The sequence below is a fragment of the Balaenoptera acutorostrata genome, chromosome 18 (genome assembly GCF_949987535.1).
Source record: "Balaenoptera acutorostrata chromosome 18, mBalAcu1.1, whole genome shotgun sequence".
In the NCBI taxonomy this organism is placed as follows: Eukaryota; Metazoa; Chordata; class Mammalia; order Artiodactyla; family Balaenopteridae; genus Balaenoptera; species Balaenoptera acutorostrata.
Window position 1 is genome coordinate 78364298 of NC_080081.1, and position 16298 is coordinate 78380595.

The 16298-nt window shown below is 46.9% G+C and overlaps 1 protein-coding gene across 1 annotated transcript in view; it reads left to right on the forward strand.

Annotated features, from left to right (window-relative positions):
* MIPEP (mitochondrial intermediate peptidase) overlaps positions 1-16298 on the forward strand; it is a 155024-nt gene that overhangs the window by 36128 nt on the left and 102598 nt on the right. The window contains exons 11-14 of the mRNA XM_057532957.1: positions 11234-11387; positions 12921-12998; positions 14774-14978; positions 16188-16297. Coding sequence (XP_057388940.1) covers positions 11234-11387; positions 12921-12998; positions 14774-14978; positions 16188-16297 — 547 coding nt within the window. The remainder of the gene's footprint in view (positions 1-11233; positions 11388-12920; positions 12999-14773; positions 14979-16187; position 16298) is intronic.

Consider the following 16298-nt stretch of genomic DNA (forward strand, 5'->3'; position numbering starts at 1 on the left):
AGGGAGAATAATATAAGTAACCCCCAGATACTCATCTCCCAGGTGAAGTAATTATCAAGGTTTTGCCATGTTTGCTTCACTGGTCTGTTTTATTTCTCGCTTCCTTCTTGTTCCTAAAGTATTTTAAGCTGAATCCTAGCCCTTGTGTCATGTCTCTCTTGTGTGTTCTTTCCATCTCTTAGTACGTGGCTGTTTTCTTATATGACTCCAGAACCACCAGAACCCAGTAAAGTTCGCAGCAGGTCATGGGCGTCATCTCGTACTCCGACTACACCCCTGTTTCCTTGATGGTCTCCAGTCTGTTTCTTCCCAGTTGGCTTGCTGGGCTTTCTGTCTGAGTCTCTTGCTCCAGAGCCGGTCCCCACACGTCATGCCCCAGCCAACCTTGTTCACATTGCCACTTGGTAAAGAGACCAGGTCGTTGGTCCTACAGAATTTCCGAGCTCGTGGACTGATCTGGTTGCCTTCACGTGGGGTCATTTCTCTGGTTCCTGTCTTCCTGTACTATGGATCTTGTGCCCCTCTCCCCCCCTATTGTGTTGGTTACGCTGTCTTGTGTTTCATGTGTGGCTATTTGATTTTACATGTTGATGGAACTGAAGAAGCTGAGTGAGAGACTGTCATAATAGAGGTCTCCCTGCTCTCTTGGGATTTGGCTCCAGCCTCTATGATGGGATCCTGTCACCTGGTGCAATGTCAGCGTGACTGTGGTCATCCTTTCCCCTAAGGTTCCCTTTCCTGCCTCTCTAGGGAGAGGATGAAATTGTACTGTGATCTGTGTTAAAGCAGTTTCCAGGACTTCCCTGGTGGCACAGTGGTTAAGAATCCGCCTGCCAATGCAGGGGACACGGGTTCGAGCCCTGGTCCGGGAAGATCCCACATGCCGCGGAGCAACTAAGCCCGTACGCCACAACTACTGCACCTGCGCTCTAGAGCCCGCGAGCCACGACTACTGAGCCCGCGTGCCACAATTACTGAAGCCTGCGCGCCTAGAGCCCGTGCTCGGCAACAAGAGAGGCCGCTGCTTCTGAGTAGCCCCTGCTCTCCGCAACTAGAGAAAGCCCGCGCGCAGCAACGAAGACCCAACACAGCCAAAAATAAATGAAGTAAATAAATTTGAAAAAAAAAGCAATTTCCAGTGAACCGTGTATCTAATCTCCACCGTTAAGGAAAAGAGCCCCCTCCTTACCAGGCAATTTGGCTGGAGCTGTTTTCTTGCCTCTGGAGTCAGAAGTCAAGATAGGACCAAACAGACGATGGCCAGTTCTTTATGAAACAGAGACGAAAAAGATATTTTCAGTGTGTGGTTACCTGAAAGGGAAAGAGGTTCCTACTACCTTTCGGTTCTTTCATTGCTACCTTACCTTTATTTAGCTGGAGAAAACAGTCGATCTCCCTGTGGCTTCAAGATTACACGTTACACGGTGTCATGCAGCTGTCACACTGTGATCCTGCCGAGAACATCATTCCTGATGCCAGAAACATTCTGTGTTTCATTTTCTTTTGGTGAAGTTGAAAATAGCTCCTCTGACGGTGTCGTCACACATATATGTCTGTGCCTCCTAAGTGTCTGTTATCTGTCGTGTTCGTCCTGCAGGGACCCTCTGTAAGCACTTGCCCACTGTGCAGATTCCCATACTTGCCTTAACTTACTGAATAGAATGGGGTGAGACTGAAGCCTGTGGTACCTGCAGTTTCAACCTGGATTCACTGATGGTACTGAACTGTGTTTTGTATTTTCACTAAGTTCAGCGCCAAGGCTTTTGGAAGTAAAGTCCAAGTTCTTTCTTTACCTTCATCCCAGGTGCATCAGAAGTTGACATATAAGTCTGACTCATAGAGCGTGCTTCAGAGAGACACTGATACATTGATTTTTTAAAAAAACTTAAATTACAATGAATGAATTCTTCAGTGGAAAGTCTCTTACTGACTAGTATTTCTGTACTTATTTTAATGATAGTGTTCCTGATGAGGATTTTGAGATATTGCTAAATTCTATTGTTCTTAATGAGAAAGACCTAATTTATACCATTTACCATGTTGATTATAATATGTTCTTTGATAACTGAAAATTTGTAAACCCACACGTAGCATATTTTTAACCAGAAGAAATAGCAGAGAATTTACTGAGCTTCACTTATCAACCATGGTGGATGAACAGTAATCTTCCAATTTTTTTCTGAGGATTCTAGAGATCTCTTATTTCTGCATTCAAGTCAGGGGAACACCTTTACAACAAATAGCAGTAAACTTGCAAAACTAGGGAAGAGTTTGAGGCGATGAAACCAAATCCTCCGAATACACTTAAATTTTACTGTGTTTAGGTTGAGCTGTGGCTGTGGCTCTGGCGTGCTGTGAGGTTTTATGTGTCACGTGTTGTGCTTTTTCCCCTGTTTGGGGGGGGGTCTCTAGATGACGGAGGAAATTTTTTTCTCAGTGGTTTCTCTTCGAGTAAGACAGTCGTGGGGACCATGCTGCGAGCAGGTGTCATGGCAAGCGGGGGTGACCGGCGTGGTGGCCCCAGGGGCACGGCGGGGGGGAGCGAGTCCTGCCCCTCGGTTCTTCCGGGGGTGGCTATCTCCTGAGCCTGGCATCCTGGAGGGGCTCAGTGACCCGTGACGCTGAACATCCTGTGGGTTGTGGATGCAAGCTGAGCGCACAAAGGCAGGGCCTGGTCGTCAGGGCGCCTCTGGCAGGGGTGTAGCTGCTGGAAATACCTTGGAGCTTCCTGAATCCCTCACAGCCTCTCTGGGCCTCTCCTTTCTGGCTGCTCTGCAGGAGGGAATAGCCTCTTGTTTGGGAGGGTCATGGAGAGCCTGGTGGGGCACCGGCGTGTGGGGTCTCTTCCTTGTGGTTTGAGGCCGCTGAGTGAGGCGGGTGGTCTTTGTAGTTGAGCCTGTGGTGCCCTGTGCAGCCGCTCCCTCCCCTGGGGCTCCTTCCCCCTGACGGACGCCCTTCCCTCCTTCCCTCCAAGCCAAGCTGTGGCCTGGCTTCTCCCTGACCCTCCCCCCCCCCCCCCCCCCCCCCCCCCGTGCTTCTCCCTGACCCTCCCCCCCCCACGTGCTTCTCCCTGACCCTCCTCCGTGCTTCTCCCTGACCCTCCCCCCCCCCACGTGCTTCTCCCTGACCCTCCTCCGTGCTTCTCCCTGACCCTCCCCCCATGCGTCTCCCCGACCCTCCCCCACCACGTGCTTCTCCCTGACCCTCCCCCCATGCGTCTCCCTGACCCTCCCCCCCACACGTGCTTCTCCCTGACCCTCCCCCCCCCCGTGCTTCTCCCTGACCCTCCCCCCATGTGTCTCCCCGACCCTCCCCCCCCACGTGCTTCTCCCTGACCCTCCCCCCCCCACGTGCTTCTCCCTGACCCTCCCCCCCGTGCTTCTCCCTGACCCTCCCCCCCCCGTGCTTCTCCCTGACCCTCCCCCCCCCCCCCCCCCCCGTGCTTCTCCCTGACCCTCCCCCCATGCGTCTCCCCGACCCCGCCCCGTGCTTCTCGTCTTCATCTCCTCTGCACTCGCGTCCCTTGTCACTTGCATTAAGTGCTCTTTATGGCTTTGGGGCCTTACTGTGTCCACACTGAGTGTCATCAGGCACACAGTAGGTGATTAATTCGCAGCATTAAGTCAAGCTCCCTGGCAGAGTGTCGCTGTGATGGACGGAGTGCCTGCTTTTCTCCAGGCACAGTGCCAGCTTCTTTGCGTGCATTTGTCTGATCATCAGCGGAGCCTGGGACATATTGTATTGGGTTGCCCAAAATGTTCATGTTGGTTTTTCCGTAACATCTTATGGAAAAACCCGAATGAGCTTTTTGGCAAACCCAACAGTTCATTTTCCTGGTGAGGAAGTTGAGGCCCCCAAAAACCAGAAAAAAAAAAAAAACTTGCTCTCAAAGCACAGAAAGAGATAGAGCCAAGGCTTTAACTTCCAACCCAGGGCTTTTTCTCCGAGACTGCCTTGGGCTGTCACCAGCCTCTCCCAGTCTCAATTTCCTCCAGTAAAATTGAGTAATAATTCTAGCCTCACCTGTCTCACAGGATTATGTAAGGAATATGGGAGGCTTGTGATGTGAAAGTGCTTGGCAAATTGTGAAGCACTGTGCAAGTCTAAGATAATGTTATCTCACACCGTTAGAGATGTTGCTTCAGCAGTTATTCTAACTTTATTATGTATCATCAGTCTCTTGCTTTTCATTAACTTCTTTCCCTTTGCCTGCAGAGGTGCTGAGATATTCCTTGTCATGAAACAGACAGTTGCCCCTCCCATGACCCTTGCAGAGATTGAAGTCCTCGTTTTTTCTTGCCAAACCTCCCCCAGCAGTCCAGACTGGATGCCTCCTGTCTCTGGTCTCTGTCGTCTGACTTGTGGCCCTGACAGTCGATCAGATGGTCTCTCCGAGTTACCAGCCACCTGCCACGCGTGCAGTTCGGTCCCTTGCTTTAGCCCTCAACACCCTGACCTCTGCGGTTCCCGATGGTACTTATTTCCTGTTCCCTGAAGTTCTTTCTTCAGTACGGGCCCTCAGCCCCTGCTCCCCGCGTTCTCACCACTGCTCATTTTCCCTTCTGGTTTCTTCTCTAAACTGGCAGCACTTTTTTGTTCACGGGGTGCAGCTTTAGCAGTGAACTCAGGGTTCTGACTCCTGAGTATTGGGAAACGTGACTGAGGACGAACATCCAGGTGTAGTGCTTCCTTTAGTACTTCCACTGGTAACACACTTGTGGGAGGGACCTCAGTGCCTGGGCCCAAACAAAGCAGGCCCGCAGCTCTCTTCTTGGCATCGTTTACTCCCGGACTGCTGTCGTCCAGTTAAAAAGAAGCCTCAGCCCTCCTGCTCAGTCCTGTCGTAACCTCGGGGAGATGACTTGTCTCTGTGTGAACCTGTTTTCGTACTGGTGACATGGGGGTAATAGTGTGACCTTGTAGGGCTGCTTCTGCTGCTAGGTGAGATATATATAGAGGGCTGAGCCCAGGGTCCTCGTGAGCACTTGTCGTCCGCAGCATCACCCACGTGACAGCGGGTAAGCTGTCATTTTGTAGACTAAATTTAGGGCATATGGACATACTTGCCGTAAGGAGTCCTCTCTTGCCAAAGTAATGAATCTTTGCCTCCTAGACCGTGTCCGTTCACCGTGCCAGGCCCGTCTTCAGCATTTCTGAGTTCCTCTCCTCATCTTCCTAGCTACCAATGTGGCTGCTTCTGCACTGAGTGCGTTCTTGGGGGATACCTGGGAAAGGGTGGCAGAACAGAGGCCTTTAGCTCTACTCCCCCCCGACACCTGGTAACGAACAAGGCCATCGGTATAGCTGCATCTCCGTCTCTGTGTAACAGACAAATTCAGGAGGGTGAAGTAGCATGCGGCGTCGTGTTGTACCGGGATCAGTAGACGTTATCTAAAGGTGATACCCCAGTAAATAAATAGTTAGGTATTTTAGAAGTGGTGGAGGAGCAAAACCAAATTGCCAGAAAGAAAAGGAAGATGCGGCCCGCAGAGCCAAAGGAAGAGAGGCAGGGAGCCCTGAAGTGCGAGGGCCCACGCCTTCATGCACGGAGGGCAGGGATGCACATTATCACAGCTTGGGGGGTGGGCAGGATGATTTGGCAACACCTGTTTAAAAATCTAGAATCTCATCCCCTATGCAGCATCGTCATTTCTGGATGGATTCCACAGAGGGGTCTGCGCCTGTCTGGCAGGGTGTTTGTAGGCTGTTTGTCGCCGAGGTGAACTAACAGCAGCTAACAGCAGCTGACTGCACAGCTCTGGGTGCATTTTCTGTAGAGAAGTTAAAGTTGATGCAAACACGACCAGAAGTCCAGCTCCTCTTATCACCGTGTGTGGGCCGTTTCAGACGATGTCAGGGATGGGACACTCCCTTACAAGGTGCAGACTCTCGCTGGCCACACACACCGGGGAGTGGACGCTTTGGAGAAGTTATGGCAGGTGCTTGTTGTGGACCAGAGCTTTATGTGCCGAAGTGGACAGTATTTAAAAGTACATTTTTGTTGAAAACTATAGGAAAACATATTTTTGTTAAAAATGTGTGTTAAAAGGAAATTGCAGGATAGGAATTGTATGATTCTATATGTGTGTCTATGTATATATATCTATGTGTATTTCTGTACCTGTAGATGTGTATATACACGCACACACGTAAGCCTTGTTACACAGATAAAATGATGATACACAAGAAGTGGTTACCTCTGGGTGGTGGGAGTAGTGAGCCAGGGGATGTTATTTGAGAGTTTTTTTTAAAAAATAGGGAGTTTATATTACTTTTTAATGCATTTGTTCTCAGTCATTTCAAATGAATACCATTTGCTTTTCAGCATTCATAATAGTTCTATTTAGTGTATACAGAGTTGAAGTAGTATGTGGGGTATTATAGAAGCCTATATTCTGTACTTAAATTATTTTCTCCAAGCTAAATTGTCTCCTTGAGCTTCACCTGATGACCATATGTAGGTGTCGTGGGCATTAGGCAAGTCAGTACATATTTTAGGTTATGGGTAGGCTGTGTGGTTGTAGCTTTACTATGTTTCTTTTCTATAAAGTGAGTTTCTTACAGCCAACATATAGTGGGTCTTGTTTTTTAATCCATTCCCATATTCTCTGCATTGTACTTGTTACATTTAGACTATTGATGTTTAAAGTGATTAGTGATATTATTCGGTTAAAATCTACCATGTTTGTTACTGTTTTCTATCCGTTGCCTGTATCTTCTTTTTTTTCTTTCTTTTTTTGTCTTCCACTCTTTTTCTGCCTTTTATGGTTTTAATTGAGTATGTCATATGATTCCAGCTTTTCTCCTTTTTTCAGTGTTTGAAGTAGTTGCCCTAAAGTTTACAGTATCCCTTTACAAGTAGTGTGAGTCTCCTTCCCAGTAGTACTTACTGCTTGTTGGTTAGTGCGGGCACCTAGGTCTTCTTTCCAGCCCCTCCTAACAATGCTGTCATTATGTCACTTATCCATAAGCTAGAATCACGTAATACATCATTGCTATTACTACTTTGAACAAACATTAAACAGAAGAAATAGAAAGTTTTTAAATATCTTCATTTATTTCTTCTAACCCTCCTCCTTTATTTACGTGGATCCAGGTTTCTGACTTACATCATTTTTCTTCTTCCTGAAGAACTTCTTTTAACATTTCTTATAAGTCCGGTCTACTAGCGAGAAGTTCCCTCAATTTTTGTTTGTCCAAGAAAGCCTTTATTTCTCCACTTTTGAAGGATAATTTTGTTGGGCACAGAATTCTAGGTTTGTGGGTTTTTATTTCAGAACTTTAAGCATTTCACTCCATACTCCTCTTGCGTGGTTTCTGGAGAGAAGTCTGACATAATTCTTATCGTTGCTTTTTAGGTGAGGTGACTTTTTTCCCTCTGGCTTCTTTGAAGATTTTCTCTTTGTCTTTGATTTTTTGCAGCTTAAATATGATCTGCCTAAGTGTTGTGTTTTGTTTTTTCCTACTTGGTGTTCTGACCTTCCTGGATCTGTAGTTTGGTGTTTGTCTTCAGTGTGGAAAGTTCTCAGCCATTATTACTTCAAATATTCCTTCAATTCCTTTCTCTCTTTCGTCTTCTGGTTTTCCCATCATGTGTGCATTGCACCTTTTATGATTGTCCTACAGTTCTTTGGGTATCCTCTTCTGTCTCTGTTTTTCTTTTTTGTCTTTGCATACCAGTTTTGAAGTTTCTGTTGACGTTTCTTCAAGCTCACTGATCCTTTCCTTGGCTGTATCCAGTCTACTGATGACTTATCAAGGGCGTTCTTTATTTCTTTTGCAGTGCTTTAATTTCTAGCATTTCCTTTTGATTCGTTTTTAGAGTTTCCATCTTTCTGCTTACCTTACCCATGTATTCTTGCATGTTTTCTACTTGTTTCTTCAGAGTGCTTGGGATACTAATCACAGTTGTTTTAAATTCTCAGTCTGCTAATTCTAACATCTCTGACATATCTGAATCTGGTTCTGGTGCTTGTTCTTTCTCTTCAAACTGTTTTTTGTCTTTTAGCATGACTTGAAATTTTTTGTTGAAGGTTGGACGTGGTATAGTGGGTGAAAGGAACTGAGATAATTAGGGCTTTGGTGTGAGGTTAGATGTTTATCTGGCCAGGGGCCGTGCTCTGCTTGCTTTGTCCATTAACCCTGGGGCTGGAGGTAACTCTCCTTTGGTGTGCTCTCTTTGTCTCCCCTGTTTGGGTTTCTCGGGAGACTTCTGCTTAACTAAGGTCTGGGACCTGCAGGCCTGGGTTGTGTCCCCTGTTGTTTTGCGGGAGCCCCGCTGATGTGGTGCTGAAGTGTGGACGGAGGAGATGTGATCTGCAGGCCTGTGGTTACGTCTCAGTCTGTTAGGGGCCCTGCGTCTCAGCTGCGACTTTCACAAGTGCTTTCTGGTCCCCTCCGCTTTGATGAGATGGGAAGGCTGGGGGGCGCGAGGTGGATATTCCCTCTGGTGAGAGAGTCTCTCTGGAGGGCAGGCCTTATTAAGAAGAGCAGAACGTGCTGGTGTAGTTCATAATGGCTACTTTTTCCTTCCTCTGCTGGAAGATGGGGGAATTGTTCTCCACCTTCACTGGGAGAACCTGGTGGGGCTCCTGGAGGGAAAACTCATAAAAGTGTAGGGATTCCCCCTTAAACTTGGCCTCCCTGGAATTTTTAACTCTCAGACAATTTGTCGCTTGTAGTTTGTTTTCCTACCTTGGTGCTTGTCTCCCCTGGAGCCTCCTGTGAATCGTGGCTCTCTGGATCTGCCTGCCTGCCTCTCCAGTGTTGGGGCACAGCGATTTGCTCTGTGACCTCACGTCTCTGCCGGGTCTGAGAAGAGTTGCCGATTTCAGTTTGTTCAGCTTTTACTTGTCCTTAGGACGGTGGTGCCCTCCAGGGTCCTTATGTGCTGGACCGGAGACCAGAAGTGGCTGTTGTTTCCTGTTTTACAGCACATCCCCGTTCCCCATTTCTGTGATATCCCTTTCTTTCAATTCTCTGCCATCTCTAACTTGTTTTTAAATTTAATTTTATTATTTACTTTTTATACAGCAGGTTCTCATTAGTTATCTGTTTTATACATATTCGGGTATACAAGTCAATCCCAATCTCCCAGTTCATCCCACACTCCCCCTTACCCCCTTGGTGTCCATACGTTGTTCTCTACGTCTGCGTCTATTTCTGCCCTGCAAACCAGTTCATCTGTACCATTTTTCTAGGTTCCACATATATGCGTTAATATATGATATTTGTTTTTCTCTTTCCGACTTACTTCACTCTGTATGACAGTCTGCCATCTCTAACTCTTCTTCCTTGTCTTCCTTTCCACCCCTTCGCCTGGAAGTCCAGGGACCTGCCCTTGACCCTCCTGTTGGCCCCTCCCCTTCTCCTTTTCCAGCTCACACTCTCCTCGGCCATAACAGCCTCCGTGCTGACTTCTCCCAGGACCTCAGAGCCAGTGTCGTCAAAACTGAATCTCTTTTCTTCTACAAACACACCCACCCTCCCCTCTTCAATTTGTGTGTGTGTGTGCGCGCCTGTGCGTGCGCATGTGTTTGCGCGTGTGTTCATTGCTCTGATTAAATGGCTCCTACCCACGCGGTTGCTCAAGCCAGAGACCTGCATGTTAGTCTAGGCTGTTCTTTCTCCCTCAGCCTCCAAATCCAGTCACGCACAGTCCTGGAACTTTTTCATCTAAAAGAAAAAGAAACTTCGATCTGGCTCCTGGTCTTAGAGCCCCTGCTGTTGCCCCTGTTCAGACCCTGGTTGGGTGACCCACGCCCTCTCTGTGCTGCGTCCACTCTCCTCACCGTCAGCCTGGCAGGTTCCAGGCACCAGGTCACTCCTCTGGTGTCTGCAGAAGTGATGTCCCACGTCTTCCAGGCTGCAAGCAACCCCATAAGATATTAGATTATCCCCTTTAGGATAATCCACTAGTCCTCTTCAGATTTATTTTTCTTAATCTCAACTTATAAAAATGTCTTGTTTTGAAATGTAATAGATCAGTAGCCCATGCCTATAATTTATAAACATACCCATATTAAGGTTGAATACTCCAGTTATTTTATTGACAGAGATGCACAATCAGAACGTTGGGAGACCCTGTGCCTGAGTGCACAGTCCCCCCTCCTCAGGCTCGCGGGCCAGGCTCTCGGTTCCCTGGACCCCACGCACGGTGTCAGTGTCTCTCCCCCTCTTTCCCATCTACCTGCCTCCTGAGCTCTCGTTTAACCCCCTGGTTACTGCAGTGGCTCTGCTGCCTCGTGCCTTTGTACTTTGGTGGCACCGTGGCCTCTCCTGGGCTCCCCTCCCATCTCCACTGCACAAGGAACCCACAGCCCTCGCCGCCCCACTGTGCATGCCCTGCCCTCTCTCCCTCAACACCGGCCCCTGAGCCTACTGGGTGCCCGCTGCTCTGGGCCCTTCCGTCTCTGCCCCCTTCCATCCCTGGCGTCCAGCGGGCCAGTCGACGGCTGCGTGAGTGAACGAATCAGTGAGCGAGGGCGCTGGACCACTCGAGTCTCTTACTCCACTGAGTCTGCTTTTATGAAAAAGTGATCAGAAATTAAGTTGTAAATTGGTGGATTCTGTACCAAAATCTCACTTGTGGTGCAGTTTATACTCACTCACTAAATCTGGTCCCCCAGTTAGTAAGAAGCATAAGTTTGTACATATTTGGTTAATCCCAGGAAGTAGAAATAGATTCAGTACCTACTATCATTCTAGGGCTCTTCTTTCTGGCTGTGGTTATAAGGTTTGGCCTGACGTGATGATTCAGAAACATTCACATTACGCATTCTGGGTGTATTTTGGTTTATGTTGGAATAAAAAACATAAAAAAGTTGTTTTGGGGTGAAGAATGATTAATATTACGAGAATATTATCCTTCATTTAAGATATGTAACAAAAAGATAAAGTAAGATCTGATTGTTTATATGACAGAGCTTTGGAGCTTTTTTCATTAACAAATATTTTACCAGATGTGACATGTGACATTTTTTTTTAGAATATAACACATTTCATAGAGTGAGTTTTACCACTATAGTTCCAACTGGTATTACTCTTACTACAGTTGTAATTAGACTGCTGTTCTTCTGAAGAAGACTGAGTCTGAAAGTCCCTCAGAAGATAGAAACCTCCCATAGGTTTTCAATCCTTTCTTGGCTCGTAAATTGTCAATGAAAAGTTAGCTGAATTTACCTCAAGAAACTGAAGCAAACCGAAGTGTGATTGAGCTTCTTTTCCTCTGTAGGTACAACAGCGAGCCCAGTTTATACTGCCCGTTTTTCTCCCTGGGAGCGTGCATGGAAGGCCTGAATATCTTGTTTAACAGACTGTTCGGGATTTCGCTGTATGTGGAGCAGCCTGCAAAGGGAGAGGTGTGGTGTGAAGATGTTCGGAAACTGGTAAGCGTCCCGGTTGGAGTGAAGAAGCCACGTTCCTTGTCTCCCGGGTTTGGTACTGAGTTAACAGCAGTTTCATCTCAAGTTAGCTTTGCCCCGGTGGCGCTTGTCATTGCTTGATGAAAGATCCAAATCGCCACTTCTGATGCTACAAAAGAAACACTTTTCTCTAAACATCAGTTGTTGCCTGAAATTAATGTAAACATTTAACAGCAGAGTTATTTCTCTGAAAAAAAAAATTGTTTTTAAGGAAGTTGATAGAAGGTTGAGTCTTTTATGTTGACAAACCCTGGTTAAACGAACGTTTGTCATTGCCCTTCACGTCCCCGCTGTGCCAGGTGTCGCATCTGTTAGTTCCAGATCCCTTAGGCACCTCCCACCCCTCCCCACCCGCCCGTGGGGCTCAGGTTCGCGCCAGATGCTAGCCTGCGGCCTGTGTTCTTGGTGAGACTCCTTGGACAGTCACTCCGAGCCTGGGATCCACCCTTCTGTCAGGGCCCGCTTCATGTGAGCTTCGACTACCGTTGTTTTTTCCTGATAAGATCTTGAGGCTTTATGGGCCCTTAGGTGGTGGTGTTCTCTTGTTTTACTCTTTGCTCACGTGCTTAGCGCACGGTTCACGAGAAACGTGAACCGTCTTGTGGCCTCTTGGCTGCGCTTCGTGATCGTAGAGCAGGTGGTGGTGGAGTCGGGAGATCAGCGGGGAGCGTGGTCGTCACTGCGCGTCCTTCTGTGCGCTTCACAAAGTGACAGCGGTGGGTAATGTGCAGACACACCATGGAAAGAGGGAAAGGGCACGATGCGGGCGATGAAGAGCTTCCCCAGCTCAGGAGGGAGCCCCTTGTGGCTTTGTTCACGGCCGTTCCCCAGAAGCCTTGAGCAGTCCCTGACACCAGGTAGATGCTTGGTAGACGCTTGCTGGAGTAATGAACATACGCTTGCAGGAAGCCCTGAAGCATGAGGTTGCTGTTCTTTATGGCAGAGGCCCCAGGTTGTGCAAAGATGGAGACCAGCTCTCCTGCGAGCTGGGCCTCTTGGAAGCCTGATTTGGGAGAAGGATGTCAGTGGTGGTATCACGTTCTGCTCTTCAGCTGAAGGCAGACACTGCGTATTGTTCCTATGTCCCAGGGTTATAGTTGGTGTGCTCGCGTATCCTTACATCCTAAGATTGGAGGAGCTATAATTTTGTTGCTAAAATGGTCCCGCCAGCACCCCTTCCCACCTCTTGTGGGTGGTGTGGGCCCAGTGGCAGAGCCGCGTCGCTGGGGACTGCCAGTCAGGACGCAGGGCTTGTGGAGGAGGGTGTCCCCTTCCGACAGAATTCCCAAATCGTAGTTGTCCTGGAGATGCAGGAGAAGAGGTTGAGGGCAAAGGGGAAGCGACCTCGAGGTCACATGGGATGTAGGAAGTAATGAAACGTCTATATTTGTGGATCTGGGTGTTTTGTGAACAGGTTCTTGTGCTAGGAATGTGTTTCTTCTTTTAGAGTTTCTAAAGGCCTCATTCTCCACTAAATTCATTTTTTTTTTCCCCTAGGCCGTGGTTCATGAATCTGAAGGACTGTTGGGGTACATTTACTGTGATTTTTTTCAGCGAGCAGACAAACCTCACCAGGTGATGCTTTGTTTACAAATTGGTCTGTCTAAAGTAATTAGCAGTTAGTTTGTATTGATGTGAACTTTATACCTCACTTTTGTAGTTCCTAATACTTAAAAGGCATTACTGGGAACTTCCCTGGCGGTCCAGTGGTTAAGACTTCGCCTTCCAATGCAGGGGGTGCGGGTTCGATCCCTGTTCGGGGAGCTAAGATCCCACATGCCTTGTGGCCAAAAAACCAAAACATAAAACAGAAGCAGTATTGTTAACAAATTCCGTAAAGACTTTAAAAATGATCCACATCAAAAAAATCTTAAAAAAAAAAAAAAAAGGCATTACTGATGGTGGCTAAATATATAAATTTGAAACTAGGATAGAATTTAAAGCTAATAAAACTTACGAAGGTAATTGCATAAATCTGTACGTGTCATTTTTATCTGGGTCATGGTAACGCTGGTGATGATGAGAGCTGACGTTTTACCAGCCCTTCTGTGTGCCCGCCAGCTCTCTGAGCCCTTTTCCATGTCACGCCTTTGAAAGTTCACGTCAGCCTTTTGAACTGGACGCTGACATTGTGAGGAAGCTGAGGTCAGAGAGGTAAGGTTCCTCCTTGCCCAGAGTCACACAGTTAGAAGCACTAGGGTTTGAACCCAGACTTTCTGACTGGAGCCCCAGCTCTCGGCCACTTTCCATACTTGACGTGGACCTAGTTTCAAATTGCACAACATGTGTCCCTGTGGAGACCCTATCAACCACCAGTTCACTCCTTACGCAGAAAAGTGAGGTTCAGTTCCTCGAGCTGCAAACCGGGTTTCCTGGTGGGTCAGCTTCAAGCAATTTTGGGCAGTTTGATTGGAATTGTCAAGAATTCGGGTTATTAAGTTACAACAGAAATAATGGTACCTTATATTTAAATAGGGATTTCACAATTTCCAAAACAATTTTAGCAGACATTGAGCTTATGAATCTGGGCAGCTGCTCTGGCGTTTGACAGGGTGGAGGTGAGTCTGGTGGAGGTGAACCGGTTTCCAAGGTGGTTTGGCTGGTAGATCTGGACGGTGGGACCAGAGTCTGGGTCGTTGACCTCTGCGTCCTCTGTTCCTTCTCTCTGCTTGAAAGGCTGGAGAATCCGGGTTAGTGATCTGAGCCCCAGCTCCTAGTTGCCAGCCTGGGTGGTTCAGGTTTGAGATGCCGCAGCCCTAGCTGTGTGCCCTTGGACACGTGACTTAGTATTTCCAAGACTGTTTTCTCATCTGAAAGATGAAATACCTGCCTTATAGACTCATTGTGAGGAGTAAGTGATGAAGTGCATGTGAACTGAGAAAGATACTCCAGGTTCCTTGCTTTGCGACAGTTGAGAGCTCGCCATCTCCAAGTGATGGAGACGGTGGTGTGGAAAGTGACGCCTGGTTCCTCGCCTGACACAGAAGGGGCTCTGTTAACATCAGTGCCCCACCGCGGTCCACGGCTGTCCCTTCCTACCTGCCGTGAGCACCTTGAGGGCGTAGGGCTAAGCTTAGTGGTGACTCTGTCTCCGGTATCTGGTATAGCATCACTCAACACATACTTTTGGAGCGAAGGAATGAGTTCATCAGCACAAGCTCAATGTATTATTGGTGTTTTAAAAAAATTAGTATGTTAGCAAAATAAAAAGTATCAGGATAAAAGTGTCTGTAACTAAATAAATAGAAGAATGGAATTAAGGTAAAATTTGTACTCACACATTTTGATACAACTTTATATTACCCTTCGGGTTCCCTCAGCCTCTCCTCACTTGCCATGTTTTCTTAAAGGACTGCCACTTTACCATCCGTGGAGGCCGACTGAAGGAAGACGGCGACTATCAGCTCCCCGTTGTCGTTCTTATGCTGAATCTTCCCCATCCCTCAAAGAATTTGCCGACATTATTAACTCCTGGGATGATGGAAAATCTTTTCCATGAAATGGGACACGCCATGCATTCCATGCTGGGACGGACTCGTTATCAGCATGTCACTGGTGAGCCAAGAAGAGGGGACTTTAAACATGTACATTTCATTTTAAATTGGAAAAAAGCTTTTCATTTAGGAAATCTGTGGTCATTTATCGCAGATGGCCTCATCTTGTCCTTCCAACTGTGATGCTACCCGATCTCCGTTACATTTTTTCCATCCTTGATAACAGTTCTCACCAAGGAATGTCTCAGTTGCCTGTCTTTTCAGTTTGTACCATTTTACATTTTGTTGTATATTATGTGGAATTTCAGTCTGTGGCCGTGTGTATGAATAAGCGTATCTCCTTAGCAGGAGCACAGACTTAGCAAGTGAATAAGTGAATGAACCGTTGCCTCTTTTTATCCAAAACCAGTTAGAAAACCTCAAGGCATGTTGAAAAGGCATGACCAGGTACTTTGTATTTCTCCTTTGCTTTCCCCTGTGTAAAGCTGTGGTCCCCCGCCGACGGGTTGCTGTGTCGGGTGACGTCCCAGGCTTCCCTCCTCCTTATCCTCTCTGAGTTTTAAGCGTGCGGTCAGACAGGGTCAGTCAGCCTTAGACCACCTGGGCAAGTGTTGGTCTTCAGTATTTAGTAACTAACTTTACACACAGTATTTTGGGGGAAGAGGAGGTATTTGAAAAGACGGCGGTAGATGGGCCGGACAGAATCATAAAGTGTCACCGAGACGTGCTTACAGGATTTGTTCTTCAAATAATTTTGAGTTTGAAATGTTGCTTTTCTGTATTGAGGATTGACCTTGTTACCAGAAGCAATCAATAGATAAAGTACTTTTAAAACAAATGAAGGATACGGGCGCTTGGTGATGGAATTCATGAATTAAATTCAATTGCTGTGTTAATTAAGTAAGAATGTTGTAATGTGTGTTTCAGGTATAGCCCAGCACAGCTGAAGACAGTTTTGTTTGTAGAGGGTATGAGCCGTTGCTTTACAAGGTGTTCTATCCAGCTGTGCAAATACTTGGTTTTATGGTTTTACTTCTTTTTTTTTTTTTTTTTGTTTTACTTCTGATACGTGGGAAAATATATGAGATGATTACAAACTTTTCTGTGAATATGTGCAATAATTTTATAGAAGTAAAATATTGACTTAATGAATTAAAGATTATCATAGTTCATCAGAAGTATGAATAAAAAAATTTTAAAAGAGTATTTGTAGTAGGATGAACGTGTTGATGTGATTCATGCCAACTTTTTTCTTTCTCCCCCATTTTAGGGACCAGGTGCCCCACTGACTTTGCCGAGGTCCCTTCTATTCTGATGGAGTACTTTGCAAATGATTACCGAGTGGTTCACCAGTTTGCCCGACATTATCAGACGGGGCAGG